Consider the following 12489-nt stretch of genomic DNA (forward strand, 5'->3'; position numbering starts at 1 on the left):
CTTTGTAAAATTTGGTGCTAGGTTTCATACACAAGTACAGGATACTATATTTTTCATTTTCCCAAACTGGCTGCTGACCAAGCTCATCTGTTGCTCAAGAGAGTCCATGAATTTTTCTAGAAATTATAGTTTCTATCACTCCTATAAATTGTGTGTTGCTTGGATTTTTTTTCTGAATAATTTTATTTTTTCTTCCATATTTCTTATGGTATTGAGAACTGGACCAAGAATCCACTCCAGAAATGTATCTAGCAACACCAGTGTGCTTAAAAAACAGTCCTTTTTCTTTTTCTTCAGTTCAGCTATTAAAGGGTAACACATCCACCTGCACTAAAACATGCACTTTATATACTATTATAAACTTAGCAACTCATGCACATTTAGAAAGAAATAGAATATATTTTTTTTCTGACCAGGAAGCAGGCATTGAAAGACCCCATTCTGCTTAGGTTTATGGAAAACGCACATGGAACTGACTTTCTGAATTTGAGTTCCACTGGTGTCCTAAGATGCACAAAAGTTTGAAGTCAGCAGCTTTGAGTTCAAAGTTAACCATCTGCATTTAAGTACCTTTTCAAGTCAGAATGCCAAGAAGACAGAATTCTAAGTCATGTTTGAACAGGTAAATACCCAGCTGTGGTGGGTTGACCATGACTGGATGCCAGGTGCCCACCAGGCTGCTCTATCACTCCCCTCCTCAGCAGAATAGAGGGGGGAGAAAATAAGGTGAAAAAACCCTTGTGGGTCAAGATAAAGGAAGTTTAATGAAGCAACAGCAAAAGTCACATGCACGGAAGCAAAGGAAAATAGTTGTTATTCTCCATTTCCCACCAGCAGATGATGCTCAGCCACTTTCCAGGAAGCAGGGCTTCAGTACCTGTAGCAGTTGCTCCAGAAGACAATCGCCATAAATAATGAATGCCCCCCCGCTTTGTCCTCCTCCTTTCTCCTTAGCTTTTATATCTGAGCAGACGTTACATGGTATGGAATATCCCCCTGGTCACTTTAGGTCAGCTGTCCTGGCTATGTCCCCTCCTGATATCTTGCCCCCTTCTCCCCCCCCAACTGGTGCGGATGAGGGGAAGGCTGGAGAGACAGCCTTGATGCGGGGTGAGCCCTGCTCAGCAGCACCAGAACCCTGGTGTGTTATCACCACCTTTCCAGCTACCAAACCAAGCACAGCACTGTGAGGGCTGCTGTGGGGCCCAGCAAGACCCAATATACCACCAAAGAATTCAATCATACACCATGGTATTTCAAATCCAGAAGCTTGCCCAACTTGGAAGGACAAATACTACCTCATCTGAAAGAATAAATGCCACCTGTACAATTTATTTATATGCTGGCATCCTTACATTACTACCATTATTAAGGAAATTCAATTTTATTGGAAAAAAATTTCTAAATTTCAACAATATGGTGTCCACATTTAACCACATATAACACAAAACTAGTAAAAACTTCAAAATTGGAATGTTAACTGGAGATCTACACAACACCTGATGTAATATACTCTTACCTTCCTTTTCTTTGGGTTTTAAACCTCGCTCTTCTTTTTTCTGCTTTGCTTCCAGCAGTTCACGCTTCAGCTGTCGCACTTCTTTCCGTAGCTCCTCACTGCAAAGAGAAAAATATTTACAAGAATTTATCTTCTGGGAATCTAAAGCCACTTAGAAAAAACAGAATCGAAGTCAATGGGCAGTAAATCTCTGATATAAACAAGGAAAGGTACTGACTCAGCAATGCTAGGGACATGGCTTAAAAATCAATTAGAACCTAAGAAAGTTCATATTTTCATTAGCAGAGACAACACAAGAACAGAACAGATGGCAACATCATAGCAGAAGCTACACTAAGGCATGTTAACAGCTTTTAACAACTACATTTCTCCTTTTCCATCATGAAAAGAAAGCCATAGAGGAAGGATAAAAAGACAGTTTTAACCCAAGTAACTCCATTGCTTTTATATAAATTGGGGGTAGTACGGAAGCAAGCTGCATCACAACACTAATCTAGTACACTGTAACATTTTCTTACAGAAGTTGTACAGCAGAAACAACACTCATGTCAATAGAAGTATGTTTGCAATATTTAGAATGTCAAAATGCAGTGACAGGAACCCAGGAAGCGGGGGTTACAAGTGGCACTTATGAGTAACAAAGCCTAGCACATCAGAAGTTTTCCTGTAAGAGCAACAACACACTCTTTCTCTTAGTTGCCTTCAGCTATTATTGTATGAAGAACAAACTAGCTAATGACAACTGTTCAGTGCACACACACACCCCACACACCCCTCCAGTGTGTGTGGTTTTTTTCCCCCTCCCGTGGAAAGAGGTTTCTGCACAGAACACAGAAGGTCCTAATTCCTACACGGCCTAATTCTAAAATGCCTTTTCAAGCTCTCTCTATGATCAGTAGTGTGTCAATAAAGGACTTTGATACTTCGCTCCTTAGAGGCTCCATGCTTCCTACAGTTATTATTCCTAGGCTCACTTTACCAAGTTAAGTTGATGAGCAGGGTAATCCAAAAAGTCTGCATGCTGAAGAGGAAGCCACAAGTACTGACTGGTAGAAATGTCAGGCCATACTCACAAGCCAGATTTACTGGAACAGAACTAGAAATAACTGACGTTCTGTAAACAGGAAAATGTCAAATTGATGGAGAAGAATTAAAATAAGGGACTACAAATCAGTCTGTACCTGCGCCCTACATTTGCACTAAGGTTTCATATAACCTAGTAGTTGGTTTGTAGCCAATTATGCAGTTGCCACCTGTCCCTGGAAAGTTTCTGTCTCTACACAGGCTCTGTCCCCTCCAAGCTTGCCTCACTGCTCTCTCAGTCCCACTGCTACACTGCAGGCTCTCCCCTTGCTCTTGCTCCCTGTTCTTCATCTCCTTGCCACTTCCTGCAGCCTCGAAGCTGTCCTCCCTCCTCCCTCAACACAGAGAGGTACTTCCACAGCAGGTGTAAACTCATTCTCTGACTACTTACCACCATTTTGAAGGGCCAAAACACACAAATAGAAAACAAAGAAGTGACATGCGACTGTTTTTTCTTTTCCAGAAATGGCATTGCCAATGTTGCATACAAAACCAAGAAGTACTTCCTTCCTGTATTTCGTATTTTGAAAACAGAAAAGTAGCCAATCCTTTAAAACTGATCTATTATCTCCACAGTTTGTGAAGAATATTTCAGTGAAATTGCTTAAGCACCAATCTGGATTCTATCTTCCAGAAATTTCTTCTAAAGCTAGATGACATGGACCAAATTTCCTACTACCAGTGATTTTTTCATATAACTTTTGCAAGTTAATTACATTTTATAGTAAATGAAAGCCGTAACTTTCCAAATATGTAAGCTTATACATAAACAACAGCTTTTACCCTTTTATCTGAAGTAGCTTAGCTTAACTATTTTTGTGTAATCACTACAATTTCTTAACCGTATAACCCTCAGTATCTTTTTCTGACTGAAGTTGGAAGATCCTGAAAGATAGCAGCTCTTAAACAACTTTACTGATAGGCTGAGTACAATGGTCATAACAGTCTCAACCATCTGTTCTGTATTCAAGATCAAGCAAAGAAATAACTCTGTGTATATGCGTGCATGCATACAATAAATTATGTATTAAGTGTTTCTGAAGACAAGAATTATAAAGCATATTCTTTTTCTCTAAGTAATATTGCCAATACTTTCTAGGATACTTAATTCCAAAAAGCACTGTAAGAAAAAAGAAAACCCAAAAACCTGCCTGTTGAAGTCTAATTTTAGAATGACACAGCAATAAAAAAAGATTATTCCTTTTTCCTAATCATACTAAAGTTTACTGAAATCAGAATAATCGTTCTGCAGAAAACTTTTTTTTAAAAAAAAGTCAAACTGTTTCAGGACAAACTGTCTAACTCCAGAATTTTCAGATTGCTTCCTCAGAATAAATACATTTCTTTAATCTGTAAGACTTCTAGTGAAATCAGGTCTAGGAATCCCTTTGAATTACCTGGTTCAGCTGTGGCTTGATTTGAGAGGACTGTGCGTTAGTTTCCTAGGACTGACAGGAACTCCAGAATCTAGGAGCTACAAGACCTTGGGTAACTTCAGGCTGAAATCTAGTTACAACCTAAAGACACCATGCATGGTGAAGGCATCAGCTTTCCTAGTAAACTATTTGAATGCATGATCAAAAATCACCTCTACACTGTTATCTTAGCCACCACTCAGGCTTCCCTTTAGCAAACTAAGTAATTTATACTTCTTCAAGAATTCTTTTTAAAGGAAAGGATGTTCTCCCAGCTTCAATCCACCATCTACTTCAGGACACCCTGCAGTGTGTTCCACAATCCTTTTGAACATCAGCTTCAGAATGAGACATACTGATGGGTTCCAGCATTCCTGTAGGGCCCTGCCAATAGTGCACTTGGCACCTTAGTTTTAACTCACCAAGGAACACATGGTTGTCACTGCACTGACCACTCACATGAGTTTCCACAGTGACACTAAACCCACCTCTTAGTCACTTCTTTCAAAAATGTCATTCAGCAGTTGTACTATCCTGCAGCTACAACCCTGCATTTCTAATTTCCAGCCTGGTATTTAATTGTATGACAAGATGGTTTTTATGTCATTATGGCCACTTAGGTATTCAATTCAAATTATTTGTAATGGTCTGTTCCCATGCATCCTATCATTTTCTTATAAAGTCTTTTTAAACATAAAGATATCAGTGGTTTTTAAACAAATGTTTGATACAAGTCTACCTGTACTATAAACACTACACCAACAGTTATTTTTATAAGTCAAAAAAGTCTATCCTTTTTAAACCTGTCATCCCCTCCCTCCAGTTTCCCCAAAAGGCAACACAAGTTATCTACTACTCGAAAAATCACTCTAACCAGCATTAGATGCAACTTCAGTCTATTTTTTTTTTTCCTGAAGAGCGTACCAAACAAAGCATTCTGCTATACCTGGTTAGGAGTCAAGTAAGGTTAACTTGTCTTAATTTCTCTACATCATACCTTTTGCCATGATTAGACTCTGAAATAGGAGTTCTGTTCATTGGAATTCTCATGATTTTCCATTTTTTATTAAAAATGAACACCAGTACAGCAGAAAGGATTGCATTTTCAGCAACATTTTTAGACTAAGTTAGCTAGGCCTGTTACCTGAAAATGCTTAATCATGAAAGATGCTGCCCAACTTCCTGCTTTCTAATGGATGTGAACTTTTTACTCCTTTCTTCCACACACAGAACATTAATACCTATTGAGTAATTTTAAATTTTCTATATAATGATTTTACCATTTTAATATACGAGATGACTTAATGCATAACCTACCTCAGGTGTCCCCCCACCTGCTTTTTCATCTAAACTGTTTAAAAGATGCCTCCTTGCTTACTTTAAGCATCATGGTAATGTAATCAAGTTATCATTGACTCTTTTGGCCCTTCCTGTTGGTATCTGTATTTTAATTTGACATATTCATAGCCATATCAGTATTCTTTTTCACTGATTTCATATTTCTTTTAAACCAGAACATTCCCTTCCCAGTGTGACTTTATTCCACATTCGATTTGGATATCCCAGAACAATCCCTATATTTTGACAACACTTCATTCTGTCTTTGATCTCCCATTTCAACAATTCAATGTCTGGATGGAGATTAGTGGCAAGTGGTGTCCCTCAGGGGATACCATATTGAGACTGTCTAGTATCTTCATCAATGACACAGACAGTGGGATTGAGTGCAACCTCAGCAAGTTTGCCGATGACACCTGAGGGATAAGATGCCACCCAGAGGGACCTGGATAAGCTCAAGAAGTGGGCCCATGTGAACCTCAGGAGGTTCTACAAGGCCAAGTGCAAGGTCCTGCACCTCGGTCACAGCAACCCCTGGTATCAGTGCAGGCTGGGGGATGAAAGGATTGAGAGCAGCCCCGTGGAGAAGGGCTTGGGGCACCAGCAGATGAGAAGCTCAGCATGAGCTTGCAAAGTGCACTTGCAGCCCAGAAAACCAACCATACCCTGGGCTGCATCAAAAGAAGCATGGCCAGCAGGTTGAGGGAGGTGATTCTATTCTGCTCTGTTAAGACCACGTCTGGTGTGCTGTGTCTGGCTCTGGGGCCCTCAGCACAACAAAGACACAAATCTGTCAAAGCAGGTCCAGAGGAAAGCCACAAAAATGATCAAAGGTCTGGAGCACCTTTCCTGTGAGGAAAGGCGGAGTTGGGGGTTGCTCGGTGTGGAGAACGGAAGGCTCCAGGGAGACCTTATTGTGGCCTTTCAGTACTCAAGAAAGATGGGGACAGACTCTTAGTAAGGCCTGTAGCAATAGGATAAGTGGTAATGGTTTTAAGCTAAAAGAGGCTGGATTCAGATTAGATAAAATAAATTTTTTATGAGGGTGGTGAGACACTGGAATGGATTGCCCAGAGAGGTGATAGACACCCCATCCCTGGCAACATTCAAGGTCAGCCTGGATGGGGCTCTGAGCAAATTAGAGTTGAAGATGTCCTTGCCCATGGCAGGGGGGTTGGACTAGATGACTTTTACATGTCCATTCCAAGTCAAACCATTCTATAATTCTGTGATTCAACCATAAACACTATTTGTCTGCTAATCCCTAAGCCAGCAGTAAAGTGGATCAACATATCTCAAACAATTCAGCTTGCACCTAATGACTGTGAACCCTTAACTCCAATACAGCAGAAGTACCTTCGTTATTTATTTGCAGTTTTATGTACTTCATGGTGAAGCAGGCCTCAGACACGCAGAAGTATTGGTCTGAAAAATCTTCCTCTATTTTCTATGATCCCAAGGTTAAAAGATTTTTTTCATTGATTATTTCAATACATAATCTTTAAAAGTTTCTTGACTACAAGTCTAAAAATATTTCAGAGATTAATGTCACAAGTCATATAATGTTATAATATCCTAGAAGCCTAGAGACATCCCTACGGTTGGACAGACTCCACACACAATCTGCTGGAGACTGCCTGACCTTAATCCTCCTACTGAATTTGAAAGAAAGAAGATTTTGGCAGATCAGGATTCCATCCCGACCAAATGCAGTGGGAAGCAGTGGGTTGAACACAAGACTAAAGGTTAATAACATAACTCTTAGCCCAGTTCTGTCACTAAGGATCTAACCCACAAGTGAACAAGGACAGACTTCCTATGCTGCACCCGTAGCTGATGAGTTGTGAGCAAGCATAGATCCAAAAACTCAAGGTGGTATGCTGTGGTATAGAGTTTCAGTACATTAGCCCTGCAAAACCCACTTACAGTGCTTGTTTACTATACAGATCTTCCATCTCTCAGCTCTTATCTGTACTGGTATTAAAGCTTTATATTTCAATACACTTTTCTCTTAATAGTAGGGGGTTTTGCAGTTATCTTTACAACATCGCATATTCCACGCTCCAGCTCTCTAATAAATCTATTTTGGTTTTCTTTAGCATTTTAAATCAGGAATTAATACTTAGTTAATAAGGAATAAAATAAATTGGAAATTTAGCCAAATATTCTAAGTTAAATAAACCTTTTTTTCAAGTGCCATGTACTGAAGGTGTCTTGCTGCAAGTAATAAGGGTTCTTCTGAATTTACAAAGTAACTTCTTAATTCAAAAAGGAGAAGTTCTGTATTTGTCTTCACTTTGGCAGAGGAAAAGAGAACTGATTACAGAAATAAACACTACTTGTGATTTTGGTGTAAGTGACCATATAATTATACTTGATATGCACAAACACAAACCTACCCATCTTTTTCTATATACATACATATATACATATATATATATATGTCTCTTTGTACTTGTAGGCTCATGCACATGTATATATAAACCATAACTGGCTGTATTTATTTAAGCATATAAAATCTGTAACTAATAAAATATATATGATACACAGACACAAATAAGACCTAGAGAAGCACAGGACCTTATTCAGCTGTGATTTAGGGAAAAGGTGGGTGCATATATTTGAAACTGTAATTTAGATATTCCCCATCCAGTGATGACAAAGCTCAGTAGATGCTGAATTTCACTTGATACCATTCCCATCACAAAATGCCTGAAAACTTTGCCTTCTATACATTTCCAAACGTATTCCAACTCCAGTCTAAACTTCACTACAATTCAAGAGTATTCACCTTTCCCCCTCTAAACGGCACCTAAGCCCCTAGGGCCAACCTGCTTGAGGTTATCCTAGCACACAGTCATCACTGACCCTGCACACACAATATTAAACAAGGCCACATTCTTTCAAAACTTAGGTACTCAGATGGTGCCAAAACTATACAGAGAGCCTCACAGTCAGAGGATTCACTCAGGTAAATGTGAATTTATAATGGAGAAACTGTTCAGTGACTGAACAACTGAAAGGTTATGATGTATTCTACATCACTGGACTGTGTATTTTTCTAAAAGATATGCTGTAGTTGAAACAAGAATTTATTCAGGGAAGTACTGTCTTCTGTAATAAAAAGTATTACATTAAATTATTATTTTTGATGGCATAGCATGTTATTTCCCTTCCTCTTTTTATGGTGTTATAATTACGTTGGTTTTATTGTTTTTAAAGGCCATTTCCTTTCATTTGCTTTTGCTGTCTTCTCATTCAGTATCATCAGAGGAAAATTACTAACTGGTATCCATAAATAGTAACATTATTTAGTGAGTGTTGTTCAAAGTATACATATCAGAACAAGAAAAAAAATACTCTTATTCAGTTTACTTCATATTTTTAAAATGTTATCTATAATAAAAGCATGTCAAGATTGTCACATAAGTTTAATTTTTACATGAGCAGCATCCTTTAACACCTTAATAAAATAAAATTAATACTGAAGTACTTTAATATACTTTAACACTGGTCATGTTAATTTCATGGCAGAATAGATTATTCTAGTTTAGTTTAGATAAACCAAGTAAAAATCGAGCTGTAGTACAACTGTATCCCTTCATAATGTAAGCTAATAGCCTGGAAGGAAGTCCTGGATTCAACGCAGTCGCATTTCTTTTCCCAAAGGTATTAAGGTAAAAAGCACATTCCATGTTCTCTTTCTTAAATTTACTAATGACAATTTTCAATGCCGATGATGTCAATAGCACCCATGATTTATATGGTAAAGTCATTGTAGAACAGACAAGTGGACACCTTAATATCAGGAACAATGAGGAAGAACCCCTGTTCAGATGACAGCTTTCAGTTTCTGCTAGATACTAAAAAAATGCATAATATGTTGTTTGAAAATTCCAATTTTAAGTTAAAATACAAGTAGTATTTCTAAATAGACCACTAACAATAAAATGAAACAATATAAAATGTCAGACTTGTACAACTACCTGATGTGCAGAATGTGTGGAAGAATCAAGAGAAATGTCTGCTCTAAAATGTCAGATTTGAAGCCTTTTCTGATATTCCCCCTTCTGCCCCTTGGGGAACCTGCAGTTCTTGGAATGGATAGTAAATTCCCCCATTTCTATGTAAAAATAAGACCTTTCTAGGGTTCAGGGATCTTATTTTTGTCTGGATTACATTATTGTTCATCTCTGACACTGCAAAAATTTTACAGCTGTAAAAATGAGAAAAAACCCTGTAGGTTTGGAAAACACACAGTGTCTTTTTGCCAGCCTTGTTTTGCTGTAGAAACCAGATATATATCTGTCTGACTTCTACAAATGCTACACCACAGTCATATCTCAAGTAAGATGATGATACAAAAATGGTGGGAGACATATTCAGCAGGTCTTGACACTGGAAACCTGTATTTTAATATATAGCTGCTGGGCCCTGTGTGGACACATGTGCTAACACTAATGCTAACATTTAATGCTGGTTTTGATTCTAACAGTAATTGGTAAACTACAGTTTGAAATTAGTACTGTAAGTCTTTGTTTAAACTCCTGCACTGAAAGAATTTATGGACAAACTACCAATATTTATACATTTTATCTAGGACTACTGAAAGACTTCAGTGCTGCAATCTAATAGGACTGGCATGATCAAAGACTATTGTCTTTCCATTTCCATAAACCTGAGTGTGAATAAGCAGATCACATAATTAAAGCATCAGATAACTGGCACTCTATTTTAATGTAATTAGGCATATTGGATTATAAATGACACTGTATGTCATTTATGTCATCACAGCACTAACCAATGAATTCTCACTCGCCGAAACTGATGAAGAACATTACCATTTTACTCTGTTGGGAGAAGCTTAGCAAAATAGCAGTGCCCACAGGCAGAGCATGAAGTATAAACTTGTGCAAGAAGAAGAAAGATATAACGGGGGAAGTGATCTATTCCATTATGGCAACTAAGACAGATGGAGAGGGAAAAAAACCCCACAGGTTTCAGTGCACATGAGCTCTTCTTCAGCTAGTTTATTTTTCTTCCAGTTTGCTTAATAAAAGGTATTAGCTTTCCCTACAAACTTTCTTTGCTTACATTGCTCAGCCACCAGTCACACTGCCAGAAACTGCAGATGTATGCATTAGGGTACATATAGAAGCATATATCATAGTTTTAACTTAAAGCTGATTTTATGCATTATCTGCACATCCATGTTCAAAGCAGGTTCTGGAACAGACAGAAGAACCTAAATTTTCACAATGTAAGAGAAGAACCTAACTGTGGCTAATGTAAGACAGCAACACCATTAAACTAAAACAAATAAACAGAAAAACTGGAGGAGATTGCCAGCATCTCTCATCCAGGTCAATAGCATATGTATCTGGATTCTAAATGCTTAGTTAATGCTTCACAGAAATGCACTTGCCTTTATTCTTTTTTTGTAATTACACACCACACTGGTCATTCACAGCTGTTGTAATTAAGAGGTTTCCCTCCTCTGTCACTTCTGGATGACAGCTTGCAGGGTAAATTCGTGCATGATCCTATGACTGTTAAGCTTCACCCTATTTCTATTATTCAAGCTTCGAGATCATCCAATTTTCCATTAGGATATTCCTACCCAAATTAATCCCATCTCATTACATTACTTTCCAACTCTGTACTATTTACAAGATTATTTTAACAAACTTTGGGGATTTTGTTTTGTTTGTTTTAATATTTAAAGTATTACCGAAAACCTGAAATAAAAACTATTCTAATAAATTTGACCCAAAACAATAGCTGCTCTTTCAACATCATTTATATTCTCCTTTAACCAACTTCTTACCTATCTTACAGTTCTTGATCTATATTCCCCTCACTTTCATTTTAACCATTTCCTCCAGCTTAGTCCAGAATAATGTTTTATCATATATATTTAGCCTAGAAAAAAAGCTTACTTTTTCTCAGGAAATACCTAGAGACAGGCTACTTTTGCAGAATCTGTTTTAGTAAACCAATTCAACACATTTTTTCGATTAGCCGCTAATTGTTTTCTTTAATTATTCTTACTTTCAAATCTAGAACATTATATCATATTGTTCTACCATTTTAGAGGAAGCAAACCAAATCTGTAAGTCAATATGAAAACTTACAAGGGTGGTTTCACCAGGCAAGTCAGACAAGTTGTAATGTTTTAGATAAAAGTAGTAAATGCTTTTAACACAGATGCTTCCTGTGAAACAAAAAAGTATTAGATGCAATGCAAACCTCACAAAAAAGGGGACCAGAAACACAAGGAATTTAAGTGTGACTGAAGGACAAAGTTTAAGAGGTTACTCAAAGCAAATAATTTTGTATCTGTAAATCTAAAGACAGGGCTGTCAGAACAGATTGTAGCAGGTCACATGTTAAAAGATGTATAAAAGGGGCTATGATGAGTTTTAAAGAGGAAACAGCTGAAGGTATTAATGCTAAAATGACTGAATTAATTAAAACAAGAAAACATAAGAGAAGGAAGAGGTCACTAGGTCACATGGGATTAAAGGGAACAATAAAGGAAAACAAAACCACTGCCGATAAGATAAATGACTGATTCGTGTCAGCTTTCTCAAAAGAAGGTGCTAGGGAGAAAACTCTTAAGTATCTGACCTGACTTGGACATAAAGATGAGACAAGATCAGAGACAGAGGTGTCAGGAGAAGAAATACCAACATATTAAAGTGTGATAAAACTCTGGAGTACATCCTCTGGAAGGATGTCGGGAATGGCTGTTCCATTAACTCACCTTAAAAACAACATTGTATCAGATGACTAACAAACACTGTATCTTTAGAACAAAAGGGATGACCAAGGAAAAACAGTAAACCTCATGGCAGCTTCTGGTGAGTTGCTTTAAGTAACTAATACAATGAACATAAGCTTGTACAGTAAGTCTCTGTGTTATCTCAATGAACTAGTAGTTTCATTCCAATGTGTTGGTGAAAGTGTGGATGAACAGAGTAATGGATAAGGTGAACAGCTCTAAGTATTCAAACAGCCTTCACAAATGAGTCTTTAAAAAAAAAAAAAAAAAAGAGAAAGCAAATGGTGAGAAATGGATTGAAAACAAAGCACATGGTTACAAAAAATAGCCAAATTGAGAAAAGAATAAGC

General features: G+C 37.6%; 1 protein-coding gene across 1 annotated transcript in view; it reads right to left on the bottom strand.

Annotated features, from left to right (window-relative positions):
• Positions 1 to 12489, bottom strand: part of CWC27 (CWC27 spliceosome associated cyclophilin) — a 114396-nt gene that overhangs the window by 38564 nt on the left and 63343 nt on the right. Inside the window, exon 5 of the mRNA XM_037372643.1 lies at positions 1520 to 1617. Within this exon, the coding sequence (XP_037228540.1) occupies positions 1520 to 1617 (98 nt within the window). The remainder of the gene's footprint in view (positions 1 to 1519; positions 1618 to 12489) is intronic.

The sequence above is a fragment of the Falco rusticolus genome, chromosome Z, assembly GCF_015220075.1.
Source record: "Falco rusticolus isolate bFalRus1 chromosome Z, bFalRus1.pri, whole genome shotgun sequence".
In the NCBI taxonomy this organism is placed as follows: domain Eukaryota; kingdom Metazoa; phylum Chordata; class Aves; order Falconiformes; family Falconidae; genus Falco; species Falco rusticolus.